Source organism: Nerophis lumbriciformis, linkage group LG20, assembly GCF_033978685.3.
Source record: "Nerophis lumbriciformis linkage group LG20, RoL_Nlum_v2.1, whole genome shotgun sequence".
NCBI lineage: Eukaryota > Metazoa > Chordata > Actinopteri > Syngnathiformes > Syngnathidae > Nerophis > Nerophis lumbriciformis.
In genome coordinates, this window is record NC_084567.2 from 10145112 (window position 1) to 10166747 (window position 21636).

Sequence of the window (21636 nt, forward strand, 5' to 3'; positions counted from 1 at the left end):
GGAAAGGGGTGGGTGGGTGCGTGCGTGTATGCCCAATCAACTTGGGTGTGATGTTGAAGTGTTTTTGTGGCCTGGGGCCGATCTCAAAGTTCGACACCAGGTGCTTGTTGAGAAAAAGGGAGGTCAAAAGCGTCCATCGTTGAGGAGTCCTCGGGGGAGTTTTTCAGAGCAGCCTGTTCCTGATAACACAGCGTCAAGGCCATTCGAGGGAGTCAAATCGTAGATTAGGATGTTGTTTTTCTTCGAGCAGACAGAAAACAATGACTTGCCTGCCCTATTGTCCATGCTGGTTTTCTCTCAAATTCAATTCAATTCTCCTTCTCAGCAAACTTCTCCATGATGTGATCCATCTTGCAATTCAGATCAGAAATCGCCGCAGTCTGCGTTCCCACAGCCCGACATAATCCTTCCATTGCGACGAAAAGCCTTTGGGCTCCTTGAGTGGCTGCCATCGTCTTCCGAATTTGACGATACACCAGAGCAATGCCCAGCCCAATCAGCAGGTGCCCCGCGATCACGGTTCCAAATAGGTAGATGTCTTCCACATCCTCGATGGAAAGTACTGAGAGGCACATGATTCTCCATTTATCCCAGGAGTCTCTCATGTACCCCGCAGCAATGGTTCCATCAGGGCAGCCAGGCTCCCCCGAACCTCTTTTCCTAGTCGAAAAGACTTTGTCAATTGCGTCGAGAGTCCAGCTGATCATGTCCATGTTTGATGTTTAGATTTGATGACAGCGCAAAGAAAGAGGCTTCAAAAAAGTTCAGACAGACAAAACGAAGAGAGCAAGCTGGGAAGGAGGGAGCGGAGAAAAATGCGACCGCCTTCACCAGAAGCAAGACAGAACATTTTATTTTTATTTTTATTTGGCATGATAATTGTATTGAAACTTTTTCAAAACAGGATACAAGTTAGAAACGCTGCAAGGAATTGGCCTAAACATTTATTTTTAAAACTGATTCTCATAAAATAAAATGTTTTCGTTTTTTAATTGATTTTTTAAAATTATGATTAAGTTAAAGGTAAAGTACCAATGATTGTCACACACACACTATGTGTGGTGAAATGTGTCCTCTGCATTTGACCAATCCCCTTGTTCCACCAGCCTGGGAGGTGAGGGGAGCAGTGAGCAGCAGTAGTGGCCACGCTCGGGAATCATTTTTGGCGATTTAACCCCCAATTCCAACCCTTGATGCTGAGTGCCAAGCGGGGAGGTAATGGCTCCCATTTTTATAGTCTTTGAACTCACAACCTACCGATTTCAGGGTGGACACTCTAACCACAAGGCCACTGAGCAGGTGATGAATCGGTTTAGAATCTAAAATGTGACATTAAGTTAGTTGTGTGAGTAACAATTGAAAATAGAAATTTCAACTAAAGTTGTGATGATAACGAGTTAACGCAAGGGTGTCAAACTAATTTTAGCTCAGGGGCCGCATGAAGGAAAATCTGTGCACACGCGGGCCGGACTATCAAAATCATGGCATAAAACATTAAAAATTAAAGACAACTTCAGATTGTTTTCTTTGTCTTACTTTGGCCAAAAAATAGAACAAACACATTCTGAAAATATTACAAAAAAAATATAGAATGAAATACCGGCAGCGGTAAAGTTTAGATCCGTGAAGGAAAGAAGAAAGTGAATGAACGTTTAAAACCGATGAAATTTACATGTGCATAAAAATGGGTTTTCTTTTGTATTTTTATTTTTTTTAATGAATTAACGTTTATGACAACCTTTTTCCAAAACACAATATAAAATGTGAGATATAACAAAATAATGCGTACATGTATCATTTGTTTTCAAAACAGTTACAAAAAAGTGGCACCCCACAAATTGACTGTGGGACCCCGTTTTTATGACTTGATTTTGCCTCTGATTTGGCGACTCTAGATTATAAATAATGCCTCTCACTTGCACAGTAGAAGAATGTGGCCATAAACCCAGAAGCTGGTCAACCTTTACATCCGAATTTTACCCGAAAGTGTGCACACACAACTTTTTTTTTTTTAACCTGCATGAGGATTATGATGAATTCTTCATCTAAACGGGAAGATATAAACATCCCCATCAGTCGATATCCCAGTGAGAGCAGACATCGTACAGTAAGTGATTGTTTTATTAGGGTCATAGTTTGTATTTCTTAGTTAGCACTTAGCAATACTACTACTTGCTGGATCTGCTTATCACTAAGCTTCTATAATGTGTAGTTTATGTTCTGTATATTCAGGCTAAAAAATATAATGTTTTGTAAAGTAATTATTGTTGGCTCTCATGAAGTCATGTTCAAACACTGATGACATCTATTACTGGGGTGAGTTTTTCCTTGCCCTTATGTGGGCTCTGTACCGAGGATGTCGTTGTGGCTTGTGCGGCCCTTTGAGACACTTGTGATTTAGGGCTATATAAATAAACATTGATTGATTGATATTAAACAAGACAAGAAGCAACGAATTACAAAGAGACAAAATTAAATTTGGCTCAATTTGAGGAGAAACGTCTGAGCTGTACTCTTGTACAGTCTCCAGCATGCTCTGGCGAAAGATTGTACGCCACCTCTTTTATTTGGACTTTCCCTGATTACATGGCAACAGCTGTTTCTAAGGGACGTGGGTCGTAAACAGCCATCGCCTTTGATTACAACAAGGTCGTAAAAGAGTTCACAGAAAAGGTCGCCTGTAGGGGAGTCTGGTCCTGCTTCCTCTCCGCTTTTGTAGTTCTTGGGTTAAGAACATCTCTTTCTGTTGATTACAATACATGAAAGAAACAGAACACCTTCATGTTGCTTCCCATCCTACACAGTGGAGTTTTACAAGCCTTCTGCTTAGTAGGATCAAAGACAGCTTTTGTCTGCTCGCCGGGAACTTATTGAAACACAAAGTTTTGTGATAACTTAGATACAATTATTCTGACAATTGATAGTGATGTTGTTGAAGGACAAAGTGAATGTTTTAATATCCATCCATCCATCCATTTCCTACCGCTTGTCCCTTTCGGGGTCGCGGGTGGTGCTGGAGCCTATCTATGTCTGTCAAATTAATACGTCGCTGTATGCTTTAAATGAACAAAATACATAAATATTACATGTTATTATGAATGTACCCTGTTGCGACATTACATACCGTACATTTCGGACTATAAGCCGCTACTTTGAACCCTGCGGCTTATAAGACGGTGCGGCTAATTTATGGATTTTTCTTTGCTGGCGGCCATAATAAAAAATTGTGTAAAAAACCAAACATGAAAATACACTGAGAAGGTATTGTTTGTGCTATGGCGCTATGTTATGGATGAGTTCGCTCACTGCAGGTGCTGCAGTGTCCTTCCATTTAATGCTTTCAACCGGAAATAGAGGGCTGTTCAGTCTCCTAGCCGTCCATAGCGTTTCTACACGTATGAATTCTTCATTTGTCACTCCAAGCAATGTTTGTAAGTTTTCCAATACAACTAAAACTGTTTATACTTACTAAACCGTCCCATGTGAGATGTCTGTAGGAGTGCTTTCATGCATATTTGTACATGCTATGAGCTATATATGCTAACACTTTTTGCGAGTGTCTGTGTTATTAAGTCTTATTAACTTACAATGGCATTCTTTTTGTATTGTTTCAGTTTCACAAATTCCTCATTAAAACCACCAGTCTTGTTAGCTGACTGGAGAGCAGCCAGTGGGTCCATGACGATGACTTCTGTTTTGTTTGATCATCCGTTTTACTGCCGTGCTACAGATAACGTTTGGAAACAATTAGGGTAAATAAATAAACATTTACAAAACATTTCTGATTAAATAACTAATTTCACAACGCATATATCTGCTGCTTATAGTCCGGTTCGGCTAATATATGGGGGAAAAAAAATCCTAAAATATAGTCCGGAAAATTGCTGGGTACTGTGGCCAAACAGCTCATTTTTTGTTTCACCTCACCACAGAACTTTCCTCCATATCGTCCTGAGAGCCAACGTCCTCTGCAGTGGACATTTTTGCCGCGCATAAGAGGACTATTTCATCCCGAGAATTTGTAGCTGTGACAAATGTCCACTACAGAGGACGCTGGTTATCAGGGGAATATGATGTTTTTTTAAGTCCTGTACAAATATTGTTCAGAACTTCCGGAGAGCCAAATTTGTGTCGTGCATATCAGAGCTCTCTTTTTAAAAAATATATGCAGTCGTGGCTGTCTTGAGTTTCCAATCATTTCTACAACTCTTATTTTTTTGTGATAGAGTGATTGGAGCACATACTTGTTGATCACAAAAAAAATTCATGTAGTTTGGTTCTTTTATGAATTTATTATAGAAATGTGAGCAAATCTGCTGGGTCAAAAGTATACACACAGTCAATATTTGGCCAAACAGCTCAATTTTTGTTTCATCTGACCACAGAACTTTCCTCCTGAAGGTCTTACCTTTGTCCATGTGATGTCAGATAAAACAAAAATTGAGCTGTTTGGCCACAATACCCAGCAATATGTTTGGAGGAGAAAAGGTAAGGCCTTTAATCCCAGGAACACCATACCTACCGTCAAGCATGGTGATGGTAGTATTATGCTCTGGGCCTGTTTTGCGGCCAATGGAACTGGTGCTTTACAGAGAGTAAATGGGACAATGAAAAAGGAGGATTACCTCGAAATTCTTCAGGACAAGCTAAAATCATCAGTCCGGAGGTTGGGTCTTGGGCGCAGTTGGGTGTTCCAACAGGACAATGACCCCAAACACACGTCAAAAGTTGTAAAGGAATGGCTAAATCAGGCTAGAATTAAGGTTTTTCCCAAAGTCCTGACTTAAACGTGTGGACAATGCTGAAGAAACAAGTCCATGTCAGAAAACCAACACATTTAGCTGAACTGCACCAATTTTGTCAAGAGGAGTGGTCAGAAATTCAAGCAGAAGCTTGTGGATGGCTACCAAAAGCGCCTTATTGCAGTGAAACTTGCCAAGGGACATGTAAGCAAATATTAACATTGCTGTATGTATATTTTTGACCCAGCACATTTGCTCACATTTTCAGTAGACCCATAATAAATTCATAAAAGAACCAAACTTTTGACAAAATTGGTGCAGGTCAGCTAAATTTGTTGGTTTTCTGACATGGACTTGTTTCTTCAGCATTGTCCACACGTTTAAGTCAGGACTTTGGGAATAACCTTAATTCTAGCTTGATTTAGCCATTCCTTTACTACTTTTGACTTGTGTTTGGGGTCATTGTCCTGTTGGAACACCCAACCGCGCCCAAACCCAACGTCCGGGCTGATGATTTTAGGTTGTCCTGAAGAATTTGGAGGTAATCCTCCTTTTTCATTGTCCCATTTACTCTCTGTAAAGCACCAGTTCCATTGGCAGCAAAACAGGCCCAGAGCATAATACTACCATCACCATGCTTGACGGTAGGTTTGGTGTACCCTTTTTTCCTCCAAACATATTGCTGGGTATTATGCTCCAATCACTCTATCACAAAAAAATAAGAGTTGTAGAAATGATTGGAAACTCAAGACAGCCATGACATTATGTTCTTTACAAGTGTATGTAAACTGTATACTCACAGCGCGTATATAAAATGATGATGGAGGTTTTGTGATTGGGATACGAGTTGGAATGCATACAAAAATATCTTTCATCAAGATTCTGAATGATACACTCAATCCCCCTCCCCCAAAAAATGCAGTTCTTCTTTAAAGGGGAACATTATCACCAGACCTATGTAAGCGTTAGAGATGCGCGGTTTGCGGACACAACCGCGGAGTCCGCGGATTATCCGCGGGTCGGGCGGTTGAAATAAAAAAAAATTAGATTTTATCCGCGGGTCGGGTCGGGCAGTTGAAATTAAAAAAAAATTAGATTTTAAATAGATTCAGGCGGGTGGCAGTTAAACCAATTCGGAAATATATATACATAGTTAAATGTTGTTACCCACATACGAAAAACGAGCAGGCACCTGCAGCATATGCCACAACAGAAGAAGAAGAAAAAAAAGAGATGGCAACGCCGGCAGCAAACGTGGTATGCAACAAACTAAAAAAGGGAATACTAAAGACCAGGGGAAAAAAAGGCCAGAAAAGTTCAGCGTGGACTCGTTTTTATGAGGTTGTAATTCAGGATGATAGTAATGCTGGCTACGTGATTTGCAAGAGCTGCGACGCTGTTTATGTCTACGACAGTCACAAAACCGGGACATCTAACATGGTGCATCACATTTGTGCAAAACCCCAAACCTCCACAAACACCCTGAGCATGAGCAGTTTCGTCCGCCGTGATCCCAGAAGAGTGCCACAGGATGTTAAAACAAGATAGAACGCAGCTGCCTGCAGCAGTTTGAGTGGCGCGAGCGCGCTTGTAGGTGCGCTCAGCGCGGCTCCCAGATGATTGCGCACTGGTGTGCGTCTGGGCCGTGACAGCGTGGCACGCATTGAATGTCTCTGCTTCATTGGATCAGTCTCCTTTCTTTAACAGGCAAAAGCTTTATAACCTCACTAATGCCTTGCATCGTCTATATTAGATATATAACAACGGGCGGGTGCGGTTTTGATTAAATGTTAGTTCGGGTGGATGCGGATGGTTGACGACTTTTGTGATGCGGTTGCGGATGAAATAATTGCCTATCCGCGCATCTCTAGTAAGCGTCAATATATACCTTGATGTTGCAGAAAAAAGACCATATATTTTTTTTACCGATTTCCGAACTCTAAATGGGTGAATTTTGGCGAATTAAACGCCTTTCTATTATTCGCTGTCGGAGCGATGACGTCACAACGTGGCGTCACATCGGGAAGCTATCCGCCATTTTCTCAAACACCGAATCAAATCAGCTCTGTTATTTTCCGTTTTTTCGACTGTTTTCCGTACCTTGGAGACATCATGCCTCGTCGGTGTGTTGTCGGAGGGTGTAACAACACGAACAGGGACAGATTCAAGTTGCACCAGTGGCCCAAAGATGCCAAAGTGGCAAGAAATTGGACGTTTGTTCCGCACACTTTACCGACGAAAGCTATGCTACGACAGAGATGGCAAGAATGTGTGGATATCCTGCGACACTCAAAGCAGATGCATTTCCAACGATAAAGTCAAAGAAATCTGCCGCCAGACCCCCATTGAATCTGCCGTAGTGTGTGAGCTATTCAGGGACAAAGGACCTCGGTAGCACGGTAAGCAATGGCGGCAGTTTGTTCCCGCAGACGAGCGAGCTAAACCCCCTGGATGTCTTGGCTCACACCGTCCCTTATGCCACCGAAGATGATCAAGAGAAGAATATCGACCCTAGCTTCCCTGGCCTGCCGACATCAACTCCAAAACTGGACAGATCAGCTTTCAGGAAAAGAGAGCGGATGAGGGTATGTCTACAGAATATATTAATTGATGAAAACTTTATTCATTACTCGCGGTTTTTATGTAAATTATTATACATAAACTGTGTTTACCAATAATTTAGCTTAAAAACATTACAACACTTAAAAACAAACACATACCAATCGTTGGTTAGAAGGCGATCACCGAATTCGTCCTCGCTTTCTTCCGTGTCGCTGGCTGTCGTGTCGTTTTCGTCGGTTTCGCTTGCATACGGTTCAAACCGATATGGCTCAATAGCTTCAGTTTCTTCTTCAATTTCGCTTAAGCCGCTGAAATCCGAGTCTGAATCCGAGCTAATGTCGCTATAGCTTGCTGTTCTATGTGCCATGTTTGTTTGTATTGGCATCACTGTGTTACGTCACAGGAAAATGGACGGGTGTTTATAACGATGGTTAAAATCAGGCACTTTGAAGCTTTTTTTAGGGATATTGCGTGATGGGTAAAATTTTAAAAAAAAACTTCGAAAAATAAAATAAGAACCGATTTTTAACGGTTTTAACCCTTCTGAAATTGTGATAATGTTCCCCTTTAAGGGAAAAAATGACTAACTTGGGTAGCGGAATTTTATCCTAAATGAAAATGTGTCAAGTGTAAAATGCGCATAATGAAGGACATTGAAATTGGACGTGAAATATGGCTTCCCCTCTCCTCTCCATATTGACTCCTGACTCTTGAGAGGCTCTGATTTGATTTGAATTCTCATCGACCTGCTTTATCAAGCAGCCGACTTCCAGGCGTCGATACGCAAACACACCGTACATATTGGAACACATTAAACATATGAATGCATTATTTCTTATCGAGTGACACAATCAAATCCCGTTCTGCCTGTGGGCTCCCGCTAGGCTACATACTAACACCCCTATTAACTTATATACGCAAGGCAACATGGCATTGTTATGTCGCTTGTACGCTTAATGCAGGTTTTATGATTGCGACATCAAAATGGGTCAGAGGTCGAATATACAATCAGGCAAAGGTCTAGACGTGTGATGCGTGCCTGCGGATCGAAACAATTCAGTTTCCACTGATCCATCAATGTAATTTTCCACTCGCAGATTGCGCCGTGTCTCCTCCTGATTGCTTATTGAAAAAAAAAAGCCAAGCTCAGTGTAAAATAATCCCGTCGTACTTTCAGACCTGCCGAATAGATGCTAACAGGAACACGATCCCATTTCATTTATCCTAAACTTCTACTAACCCCGTTTCCATATGAGTTGGGAAGTTGTGTTAGATGTAAATATAAACGGAATACAATGATTTGCGAATCATTTTCAACCCATATTCAGTTGAATATGCTACAAAGACAACATATTTGATGTTCAAACAGCAGTATGATGATTCTATGTGTCTACATTAAAACATTCTTCTTCATACTGCATTAATATATGCTATTTTTAAACTTTCATGCAGAGAAGGAAATCACAACTAAAAAAATCACTATTTTTTTCATACGGTGTTGATCTGGAAATGTTTGCCTCTGCATTTTGATGGTGTGGGCGTGTGGCACTGAATGGAGATGTTGACATGCGGAGTAAGCACTCTTCATTCTCTAGCAGGTGACTTTTCAAATGATGCTACATATTAGCAGTGTAGCCGAGTGTCCTGGGTTCGCCTATACCAGGGGTCGGCAACCCGTGGCTCTAGAGCCGCATGCGGCTCTTTAGCGCCGCCCTAGTGGCTCTCTGGAGCTTTTTCAAAAATGTATGAAAAATGGAAAAAGATGAGGGGAAAAACATCAATTTTTTGTTTTAATATGGTTTCTGTAGGAGGACAAACATGACACAAACCTCCCTAATTGTTACAAAGCACACTGTTTATATTAAACATGCTTCACTGATTCGAGTATTTGGCAAGCGCCGTTTTGTCCTACTAATTTTGGTGGTCCTTGAACTCACTGTAGTTTGTTTACATGTATAACTTTCTCCGACTTTCTAGGACGTGTTTTATGCCACTTCTTTTTCTGTCTCATTTTGTCCACCAAACTTAATGTTGTGCATGAAAGGTGAGTTTTGTTGATGTTATTGACTTGTGTGGAGTGCTAATTAGACATATTTGGTCACTGTATGACTGCAAGCTACTCGATGCTAACATGCTATTTAGGCTAGCTATATGTACATATTGCATCATTATGCCTCATTTGTAGCTATATTTGAGGTCATTTAGTTTCCTATAAGTCCTCTTAATTCAATTTATATCATATAACACACTATCTATATGTAATATGGCTTTTAATTTTTTGCGGCTCCAGACAGATTTGTTTTTGTATTTTTGGTCCAATAAGGCTCTTTCAACATTTTGTGTTGCCGACCCCTGGCCTATACAGTGCACTTATCTAATAAAATAATAAACGGGAGACATTAGAGCAGGTTCGGTAGCCACCGCTTCTTTAATGTCAACATCACACACCTCCTTCCACAACCACACACACCCTACGTCACAGCCCTACAGCAACAACTCTGGAGGGACAAAACTCCTCCTCCTTACCTAACACACTCCGGTAACTTGGGACACCCTGAACTGTTTGTTACAGCAGTAATGCTACTTTTTATAGCAACGCTTTCTCCCCACACTTGACAAAATACGGTTGTCTGTTCGACATATTCCCACTTGAAGCCAAACCACCGCCAGACGATGGACCCCCTGCTGTTTTTCTTGGGAATTAATTATTCCTCCATTTGTTACCAGATTCGCACCTTCTTTCTCTTGTATTAGCGCTCGCACCACTCCGCTAGCATCACAGCTAACGTTAGCCATGCTGCTACCTCTCTGCTCGGGGAGGGCGTATACATATGTGACGTATGTCGTGACAGTATGTGACGTGTGTAAGAAGGTGCGCTTGTCTGTCTGTGAGAAGGAGAGAGCGAGGAGAGCCTGTAGTGTAATGCCCGCAGCTAAAAGCAACTGCGTGAGAACGTATACTCCGATATCACGATATAGTCATTTTCTATATCGCACAGAGACAAACCCGCGATATATCGCATGTATTGATATATCGCCCAGCCCTACAGTAGACTCATAATAAATTCATAAAAGAACCAAACTTCATGAATGTTTTTTTGTGACCAACAAGTACCGTATGTGCTCCAATCACTCTATCACAAAAAAATACGAGTTGTAGGAAGTATTGGCATACTTGCCAACCTTGAGACCTCGGATTCCGGGAGGTGTGGGGGCGTGGTTAAGAGGGGAGGAGTATATTTACAGCTAGAATTCACCAAGTCAAGTAAGTCAAGTATATATATATATATATATATATATATATATATATATATATATATATATATATATACATACAGGTAAAAGCCAGTAAATTAGAATATTTTGAAAAACTTGATTTATTTCAGTAATTGCATTCAAAAGGTGTAACTTGTACATTATATTTATTCATTGCACACAGACTGATGCATTCAAATGTTTATTTCATTTAATTTTGATGATTTGAAGTGGCAACAAATGAAAATCCAAAATTCCGTGTGTCACAAAATTAGAATATTACTCAAGGCTAATACAAAAAAGGGATTTTTAGAAATGTTGGCCAACTGAAAAGTATGAAAATGAAAAATATGAGCATGTACAATACTCAATACTTGGTTGGAGCTCCTTTTGCCTCAATTACTGCGTTAATGCGGCGTGGCATGGAGTCGATGAGTTTCTGGCACTGCTCAGGTGTTATGAGAGCCCAGGTTGCTCTGATAGTGGCCTTCAACTCTTCTGCGTTTTTGGGTCTGGCATTCTGCATCTTCCTTTTCACAATACCCCACAGATTTTCTATGGGGCTAAGGTCAGGGGAGTTGGCGGGCCAATTTAGAACAGAAATACCATGGTCCGTAAACCAGGCACGGGTAGATTTTGCGCTGTGTGCAGGCGCCAAGTCCTGTTGGAACTTGAAATCTCCATCTCCATAGAGCAGGTCAGCAGCAGGAAGCATGAAGTGCTCTAAAACTTGCTGGTAGACGGCTGCGTTGACCCTGGATCTCAGGAAACAGAGTGGACCGACACCAGCAGATGACATGGCACCCCAAACCATCACCCAACCATGCAAATTTTGCATTTCCTTTGGAAATCGAGGTCCCAGAGTCTGGAGGAAGACAGGAGAGGCACAGGATCCACGTTGCCTGAAGTCTAGTGTAACCAATCCGATCTAATATTCGCTCCGAGAGCGAATATTAGAAAGGCGTTTAATTCGCCAAAATTCATCCATTTAGAGTTCGGAAATCGGTTAAAAAAAAAAAAAAGGTCTTTTTTCTGCAACATCAAGGTATATATTGACGCTTACATAGGTCTGGTGATAATGTTCCCCTTTAATGAAACTGCCTAACAATAAACCCACATAAGAAACCAAGAACTCGCCCTCGATCATTCTACAGTTATAATTTGATTGGGCAGGCACGCTGTTTGTATTGTGGGAAAGCGGACGTGAAAACAGGCTGTCGACACGTCACTCAGGTCCGCCTGAATTCCGGGAGATTTTCGGGAGAAAATTTGTCCCGGGAGGTTTTCGGGAGAGGCGCTGAATTTCGGGAGTCTCCCGGAAAATCCGGGAGGGTTGGCAAGTATGAGTATTGGAAACTCAAGACAGCCATGACATTATGTTCTTTACAAGACCGCGACTGTGCATACAACTCTCACAAAAGACGAACAAGACAAAGGACGCAGGTTCTCAGTAGGATATAACAAAGGCACAAAAGAACCATTAGTTGAAGATCCTTGAGGTCTTCTCTGTGAGAAGCACCACGTTCTGCGGAGTTGTATTCAACAGACTGGAATAATTGTCTGAGGCTGTAAAGGCACTTTTCAAAGTTTCCCATACAAGACAGAGAAGGACATCTTCTTACCAGGACCACCACGGGGTCAGGCAGGGGTCCGTCGGTGTGCAGCGTCTCCACGTCTTCCTCGACCATGTAGTGCCACTCCACGCCTAAGTCAATGAAGCTTCTCGATCGGACCTCCTCCCCTTTGCCGTTGAGGATGTAGTGGCCCGTCGCTTGGTTCTTGATTGCTGCAATCAATCATTGGTTAGGAGGACCAGCAGCTCCACAGATACCAGCAGCACAGAATTCATCACAGAGAGACAAAGGAGTCCATTGTGCTGACGAGAATATTACGCTCTTCGGCACCGAGGAGAAACATGACAACAAAGCGGTAAAGATCACATTCTTTGAGACCGAGTCAAGTCCAAGCCCAGGTTATTGCTTCTAAGAGCCCGTCTGAAGATGTCTTTCTTTCTACCTTTTCTTTTGAATTTAACATATTTTATGTTGATTCAATTTGTCACTCTCGTTCAAGTAATTTAGTTTAGTTTATATCAAGAAATAAAAGCCTACTTCTCAGCTTTCTGCTATATGCTGACATACTTATTCATAGAGCTGCGAACTGTATTCGACATAATCGACAATTATATAATGATCCGAAAAATGTGTCGCTACAATTTTAGAGGAGCCATATGTCATAATTTCATGTCAAGTCATATGTCAAAAGACATTACTAAATCATGTTTTTTTTCGAATACCTTTAAAACTGATAACGTTAGTTCTGCCGGGATATGCTCATTTCAAAATTAGATTTACAGCCCCGAAATCTTGTTATTGTTTTCATTTCGATGCCCCGCCCTCCACCGTTTGACCAATATGTTGAGAATCCTAACGACATCCATTAGATTTACTAAGGTCTGACATTTAGGTTAGAACAGGGGTGTCTAACTCAAATACAGAGTGGGCCAAAATTTAAAACTGAACAAAGCCGCGGGCCAAGGTTGAACAAATTGACCTTTTAATAGGGACCCAAACAAGTTTTGCATTGAATATTGAACAAGCAAGGCTTATATAACTTTATAGTGACATGCAAAATCCAGTTTCAAATAATAATAATAATATCCATCCATCCATCTATCTTCTTCCGCTTATCCGAGGTCGGGTCGCGGGGGCAGCAGCCTAAGCAGGGAAGCCCAGACTTCCCTCTCCCCAGCCACTTCGTCCAGCTCCTCCCGGGGGATCCCGAGGCGTTCCCAGGCCAGCCGGGAGACATAGTCTTCCCAACGTGTCCTGGGTCTTCCTCGTGGCCTCCTACCGGTCGGACGTGCTCTAAACACCTCCTTAGGGAGGCGCTCGGGTGGCATCCTGACCAGATGCCCGAACCACCTCATCTGGCTCCTCTCGATGTGGAGGAGCAGCGGCTTTACTTTAAGCTCCCCCCGGATGGCAGAGCTTCTCACCCTATCTCTAAGGGAGAGCCCCGCCACCCGGCGGAGGAAACTCATTTCGGCCGCTTGTACCCGTGATCTTGTCCTTTCGGTCATAACCCAAAGCTCATGACCATAGGTGAGGATGGGAACGTAGATCGACCGGTAAATTGAGAGCTTTGCCTTCCGGCTCAGCTCCTTCTTCACCACAACGGATCGATACAGCGTCCGCATTACTGAAGACGCCGCACCGATCCGCCTGTCGATCTCACGATCCACTCTTCCCTCACTCGTGAACAAGACTAATAATAATAATAATTTTTAAAAAAATGGCATATCAAATACAATTTAAATAAAAATTGAATGCCTCTTTTCTATTTGCAGCCTTCTGAGGTAAATATCAACATTAACTTTTTCCACAGGCTAATACATTTGAAAATAAAATAACAATGAATAAACCAACCATTCAGGACTTTAAAACTGCTCAGTTTGCAACACACTGATCTAATCTGATGTGCCCAAGCCAGATACCTGCCATCTTTTCTTGAATGCTAGTTCATTGATGTCGGGGCTCAGGCTTTGAGCTGAGGCAACCTTCATTATCGAACGAAGGTGTTCATCAGTCATTATATCTCGTAGTCCGCCGGGACCACGGTCTTGGGGGCGTGCCTTAAAGGCACTGCTTTTAACGTCCTCTACGAGCTGTCGTCACGTCTGCTTTTCATCCATTCTAACAACGTGCCAGCCCGATCACAAAATATGTGCGGCGTCTGTATGCACAAACATGTGAATACAAGGCATACTTAATCAACAGCGATACAGGTTACACTGAGGGTGCCCGTATAAACAACTTTTACACTGTTAGAAATATACGCCACACTGTGAACCCACACCAAACAAGAATGACAAACACATTTTGGGATAACATCCACACCGTAACACAACATAAACACAACAGAACAAATACCCAGAACCCTTTGCAGCACTAACTCTTCCGGGACGCTACAATATACACCCCTCGCTACCACCAAACCCCCCCCCCCCCCCCTCACACACACACACACACACACACACACACACACACACACACACACACACACACACACACACACACACACACACACACACACACACACACACACCTTGTAGCGTCCCGGAAGAGTTAGTGCTGCAAAGGGTTCTGGGTATTTGTTCTGTTGTGTTTATGTTGTGTTACGGTGCGGATGTTCTCCCGAAATGTGTTTGTCATTCTTGTTTGGTGTGGGTTCACAGTGTGGCGTATATTTCTAACAGTGTAAGAGTTGTTTATACGGGCACCCTCAGTGTAACCTGTATCGCTGTTGATTAAGTATGACTTGCATTCACTTGTGTGTGTGTGTGCAGAAGTCGCACATATCATGTGACTGGGCCAGCACTCGTTGGACTGGATGAAAAGCAGACGTGACTATTATTGGGAGGGGCAGTGAAATTGAGAGTCTCCCGAGAGGGTTGGCAAGAATGAGAATAAGCGCTGAATGAGGTGTTACCGCGGCACCGCCGCTGTATATAATCGGCGGGCCAGCTCCAGTGTTAATTTGATATCGCCTCAAGGGCCAAGTGAAATTACACGGCGGGCCAAATTTGGCCCGCGGGCCAGAGTTTGACACCCATGGTTTAGAGTGTCCGCCCTGAGATCGGTAGGTTGTGAGTTCAAAACCCGGCCGAGTTATACCAAAGACAAAATTATTCCCGGGCGCGGCCACCGCTGGTGCTCACTGCTCCCCTCAACTCCCAGGGGGTTGCCAGTTACGCACCGCCACCTTAAGTTAAAGTTAAAGTACCAATGATTTTCACACACACACTAGGTGTGGTGAAATTTGTCCTCTGCCATCCCCTTGTTCACCCCCTGGGAGGTGAGGGGAGCAGTGAGCAGCAGCGGTGGCCGCGCCCGGGAATCATTTTTGGTGATTCAACCCCCAATTCCAACCCTTGATGCTGAGTGACAAGCAGGGAGGTAATGGGTCTCATTTTTATAGTCTTTGGTATGACTCGACCGGGGTTTGAACTCACAACCTACCGATCTCAGGGCGGACACTCTAACCACTAGGCCACTGAGTAAAGTTACTAAACATGTCAGACCTTAGTAAATCTAATAGATGTCGTTAGGATTCTCAACTTATTGGTCAAACGGTGGAGGGCGGGGCATCGAAATGAAAACAATAACAAGATTTCGGGGCTGTAAATCTAATTTTGAAATGAGCATATCCCGGTTGAACTACCGTTATCAGTTATAAAGGTATTCGAAAAAAAAACATGATTTAGTAATGCCTTTTGACATATCAGGTCCATTCAATGATGACTTGACGTGAAATTATTACATATGGCTCCTCTAAAATTGTAGCGACAAATTTTCCCGATCATTTTTTTATAATTGTCGATTATGTCGAATACAGGGTGGACACTCTAACCACTAGGCCACTGAGTCGGTCACTTAGTCCGGCTACTGCCACCGGTAAAGTTACTAAACATGTCAGACCTTAGTAAATCTAATAGGCGTCGTTAGGATTCTCAACTTATTCATGACAAAGTCAGGAACAAAACGAGGATTTGTATCGAGGATGCCTTTGAAAGATGGAGACGATTTAAGGGAAAGAAAAATTTTTTTCGTCTGACGCCAAACTTGCTAATTTCCTCCTTGATAGGTAAGTCAGGCATTTACGTTTTCTTATTACTTGTAATAAATGGAAATGGATATTTGGTATGTACAAACCCCGTTTCCATTTGAGTTGGGAAATTGTTAGATGTAAATATAAACGGAATACAATGATTTGCAAATCCTTTTCAACCCATATTCAGTTGAATGCACTACAAAGACAAGATATTTGATGTTCAAACTCAAACTTTTTATTTTTTTTGCAAATAATAATTAACTTAGAATTTCATGGCTGCAACACGTGCCAACATAGTTGGGAAAGGGCATGTTCACCACTGTGTTACATGGCCTTTCCTTTTAACAACACTCAGTAAACGTTTGGGAACTGAGGAGACACATTTTTGAAGCTTCTCAGGTGGAATTCTTTCCCATTCTTGCTTGATGTACAGCTTAAGTTGTTCAACAGTCCGGGGGTCTCCGTTGTGGTATTTTAGGCTTCATAATGCGCCACACATTTTCAATGGGAGACAGGTCTGGACTACAGGCAGGCCAGTCTAGTACCCACACTCTTTTACTATGAAGCCACGTTGATGTAACACGTGGCTTAGCATTGTCTTGCTGAAATAAGCAGGGGCGTCCATGGTAACGTTCCTTGGATGGCAACATATGTTGCTCCAAAACCTGTATGTACCTTTCAGCATTAATGGCGCCTTCACAGATGTGTAAGTTACCCATGTCTTGGGCACTAATACATCCCCATACCATCACAGATGCTGGCTTTTCAACTTTGCGCCTATAACAATCCGGCTGGTTCTTTTCCTCTTTGGTCCGGAGGACACGACGTCCACAGTTTCCAAAAACAATTTGAAATGTGGACTCGTTAGACCACAGAACACTTTTCCACTTTGTATCAGTCCATCTTAGATGAGCTCAGGCCCAGCGAAGCCGACGGCATTTCTGGGTGTTGTTGATAAACAGTTTTCGCCTTGCATAGGAGAGTTTTAACTTGCACATACAGGTGTAACGACCAACTATAGTTACTGATAGTGGGTTTCGGAAGTGCTGAGCCCATGTGGTGATATCCTTTACACACTGATGTCGCTTGTTGATGCAGTACAGCCTGAGGGATCGAAGGTCACGGGCTTAGCTGCTTACGTGCAGTGATTTCTCCAGATTCTCTGAACCCTTTGATGATATTACGGACCGTAGATGGTGAAATCCCTAAATTCCTTGCAATAGCTGGTTGAGAAAGGTTTTTCTTAAACTGTTCAACAATTTGCTCACGCATTTGTTGACAAAGTGGTGACCCTCGCCCCATCCTTGTTTGTGAATGACTGAGCATTTCATGGAATCTACTTTTATTCCCAATTAGCCTGTTCACCTGTGGGATGTTCCAAATAAGTGTTTGATGAGCATTCCTCAACTTTATTAGTATTTATTGCCACCTTTCCCAACTTCTTTGTCACGTGTTGCTGGCATCAAATTCTAAAGTTAATGATTATTTGCAAAAAAAAAAAAAAATGTTTATCAGTTTGAACATCAAATATGTTGTCTTTGTAGCATATTCAACTGAATATGGGTTGAAATTTATTTGCAAATCATTGTATTCTGTTTATATTTACATCTAACACAATTTCCCAACTCATATGGAAACGGGGTTATATTGTCCAATACAGTCTTGTCTGACAAAGCTAGTATGTCCGTGCAACGAATGGTTAGCACGGTCCTACCCAAAACCGTCTGCAAAGTCCCCTATTAGGCAAAATGGACTTTATAATAAAAAAATAAATTAATAAAAAAACACTTTTTTTCCCTAACCTTTATTTACCCAGGAAAGTCCCATTGAGATTAAGAAGAAAAATATATCCATTGGTCAGCTGCACATGCGAGAGCTTTAAAATTTGTTCAAAGTTAGAGCGTGTTTATAAAAAGTGAATAAAGCGCACAAAAGTGGATAACATGGACAAACACAGTTCAGCAGCATTAAAAAAACAACAACTTTAAACTGCATGAACTCCAGCATCAAGGATAGATTTTGGACAGCACATTTCCAATACTGTATTGTGAGACCTGTAAGACTACATCTCTACCAAACATGCAGCAGATTGAAAAGAACCAGGTAAGAACACATTCCTTGGAGCAGAAGCTGAGGGGATGCGGGGCGGGGGAACAACATGTGAGGTGTCAATTTTAGTCACAAGGAAAACTTTCAAGTATTCAGGCTGTTTGGTCACAAACCGTGTAGCTGAATAACCATCTCTGCATGTGATTGCGCTGCCTCATTAAAAAAACATCCTGGTCCTAATAGTCCAGTCATCATTGTTAACCCCCACCCCAAAACAGGCTTTGTTCTAAGAACTAACACGGACACAATCATTCTCCCCAGAGCAGGAAATAAAACGATAATTCCGCAGGCTGGAGCTCATTATTAGTGCCTGGCAGAGATCCACAGACATAAAGGATGTTTTGGAGTTTCTAACACTCACAATCACACCCTGGGGCGGATTTATCATTTCTATATATAGAGGGGGCAGAAACAGTACTTTTTTTTTTTTTTTTATGTCTTTGCTTTTATAAAAATCTGTGCTCTATTTATGTTGTGCTTTGTTGCCAGAGACTTTCATTAGTTTATAGGTGCATGTATTTGTTGTCTGATACTTTCAGTATGGAAGACTAAAAACTGCAGAGCGGGAGTCAAGAACAGGTCGTTTATATATACATATATAAACATATGAACATAAATGCATACATTTGGATGCATATATACATATAAACATATATACATATACATATATAAACATATATACATATTTATATACATATATAAACATAAATACATATATACATATACATACATATATACAAATATAAACATGTATACATATATACATACACATATACATATATAAACATACATACATACATACATAAACATGTATAAATATATACATACACATATACAAACATATATACATATACTATGTATACATATATAAACGTGTATACATACACATTTACATATATAAACATATATACATAAATACATATATACATATACATACATATATATACATATATAAACATGTATACATATATACATACACATATATAAACATACATACATACATATATAAACATGTATACATATATACATACACATATACATATATAAACATATATACATATACTATGTATACATATATAAACATGCATACATACACATTTACATATATAAACATATATACATATATATACATAAATACATACATATATATATGTATATACATAAATACATACATATATATATTTATATACATATATATCTATACATATATACATACTGTACATGTATATATAAACATATGAACATATATACATATTTGTATACATATATAAACATATATACACATTTATATACTGTGGAGGGGGGCGTGGCCTGCGGGCCTGCAGCGAAGCGGGGTGTGCCAGGACCGGCTTTGAAATGTCGCTCTGTTAAAAGGCAGTCACCGGGAGGAAAAAGTGCTTGTGTTACTTCCAAATACAGTCTTTTCTCTCGCTTTCGCTCCGACTCTCCTTCGGCTCCAACTCCCACTCCAACGACTCTCTCCTCCCGGCTGCTGCCTTTCAACAGAGCGACAGGGGATTAGATAACCAGGCCCAGGTGGGCCATCTACGCACCTGTCGCTGGTTTCGAAGCGGGTCCTGGCACACCCCGCTTCGCTGCAGGCCCGCAGGCCACGCCCCCTCCACATATACATATATAAACATATATATATATATATTTATATAGATATATACATACATATATGTGAAAAATAAATAAAAGACCCTACTTGGCAAGCCTTTGTTTAATTTCCGTGCCTTTTAAAACCACAGAATGTTCAGACACTTTAGCCCCAGTCGCCATAAACTTGCAGGTCAAAGACGTGTGTCCTCTATCTACTAATTCATATCTATGGCTGACAGACATGTTGCCGCACTGTATGGATATTATTGTCTCTCCCGAGTTATTATATCTACTTGCTCATTTCCTCTTCTTGGCATGTTACTTTCTGCTGTATTATTTTCGTGTTTCATTTTTTCACACTCAAACTAGAACATATACAGTAAATAAAAGGTCCTGGGTCATAATTTTTTCCCAATGTAATCGTTGTCTCTCACAAAGTCTGCTTGATTAGCATTGTTGTTGATGGGGAAGGGATCTGTGGTTCCTAGCGTGCCATTAGCTCTCAAAATGTCTTGGGAATCTGCGTGAGATTGATACCATTTTGATCATATCTATTTATTTGCACACTTTGGAAGTCCTTTGTTGTCATAAATCCAACATATATGATAATGGCTTCAATATAGAGGCAACTTGTTTTCCCACTCTACTGCTACTTTAAGATACTTCAAACGCGGCAATCTGGTGCATTTACTATAAAACCTACATCCGGAGGTTGCCCACAGCCGCAGCTGTCAATGCCAATCCGCTCCTTAGCCTTAGACGCCTTAGTGTCGTCTTTGTCTAGCTTGCTGAGTTTCTTGTTGTCTGCAAAGGTAGAATTAGAAGTACAAACCCCGTTTCCATATGAGTTGGGAAATTGTGTTAGATGTAAATATAAACGGAATACAATGATTTGCAAATCATTTTCAACCTATATTCAGTTGAATATGCTACAAAGACAACATATTTGATGTTCAAACTGATAAACATTTTTTTTTTTTGCAATTAATCATTAACTTTAGAATTTGATGCCAGCAACACATGACAAAGAAGTTGGGAAAGGTGGCAATAAATACTGATAAAGTTGAGGAATGCTCATCAAACACTTATTTGGAACATCCCACAGGTGAACAGGCAAATTGAGAACAGGTGGGTGTCATGATTGGGTATAAAAGTAGATTCCATGAAATGCTCAGTCATTCACAAACAAGGATGGGGCGAGGGTCACCACTTTGTCAACAAATGCGTGAGCAAATTGTTGAACAGTTTAAGAAAAACCTTTCTCAACCAGCTATTGCAAGGAATTTAGGGATTTCACCATCTACGCTCCGTAATATCATCAAAGGGTTCAGAGAATCTGGAGAAATCACTGCACGTAAGCAGCTAAGCCCGTGACCTTCGATCCCTCAGGCTGTACTGCATCAACAAACGACATCAGTGTGTAAAGGATATCACCACATGGGCTCAGGAACACTTCAGAAAGCCACCGTCAGTAACTACAGTTGGTCGCTACATCTGTAAGTGCAAGTTAAAACTCTCCTATGCAAGGCGAAAACCGTTTATCAACAACACCCAGAAACGCCGCCGGCTTCGCTGGGCCTGAGCTCATCTAAGATGGACTGATACAAAGTGGAAAAGTGTTCTGTGGTCTGACGAGTCCACATTTCAAATTGTTTTTGGGAACTGTGGACGTCGTGTCCTTCGGACAAAAGAGGAAAAGAACCATCCGGATTGTTATAGGCGCAAAGTTGAAAAATCAGCATCTGTGATGGTA

At 41.3% G+C, this 21636-nt stretch overlaps 1 protein-coding gene across 1 annotated transcript in view; it reads right to left on the reverse strand.

Moving 5' to 3' along the window:
* LOC133619868 (A disintegrin and metalloproteinase with thrombospondin motifs 3-like) overlaps nt 1-21636 on the reverse strand; it is a 48314-nt gene that overhangs the window by 25669 nt on the left and 1009 nt on the right. The window contains exon 2 of the mRNA XM_061981141.1: nt 12182-12345. Coding sequence (XP_061837125.1) covers nt 12182-12345 — 164 coding nt within the window. The remainder of the gene's footprint in view (nt 1-12181; nt 12346-21636) is intronic.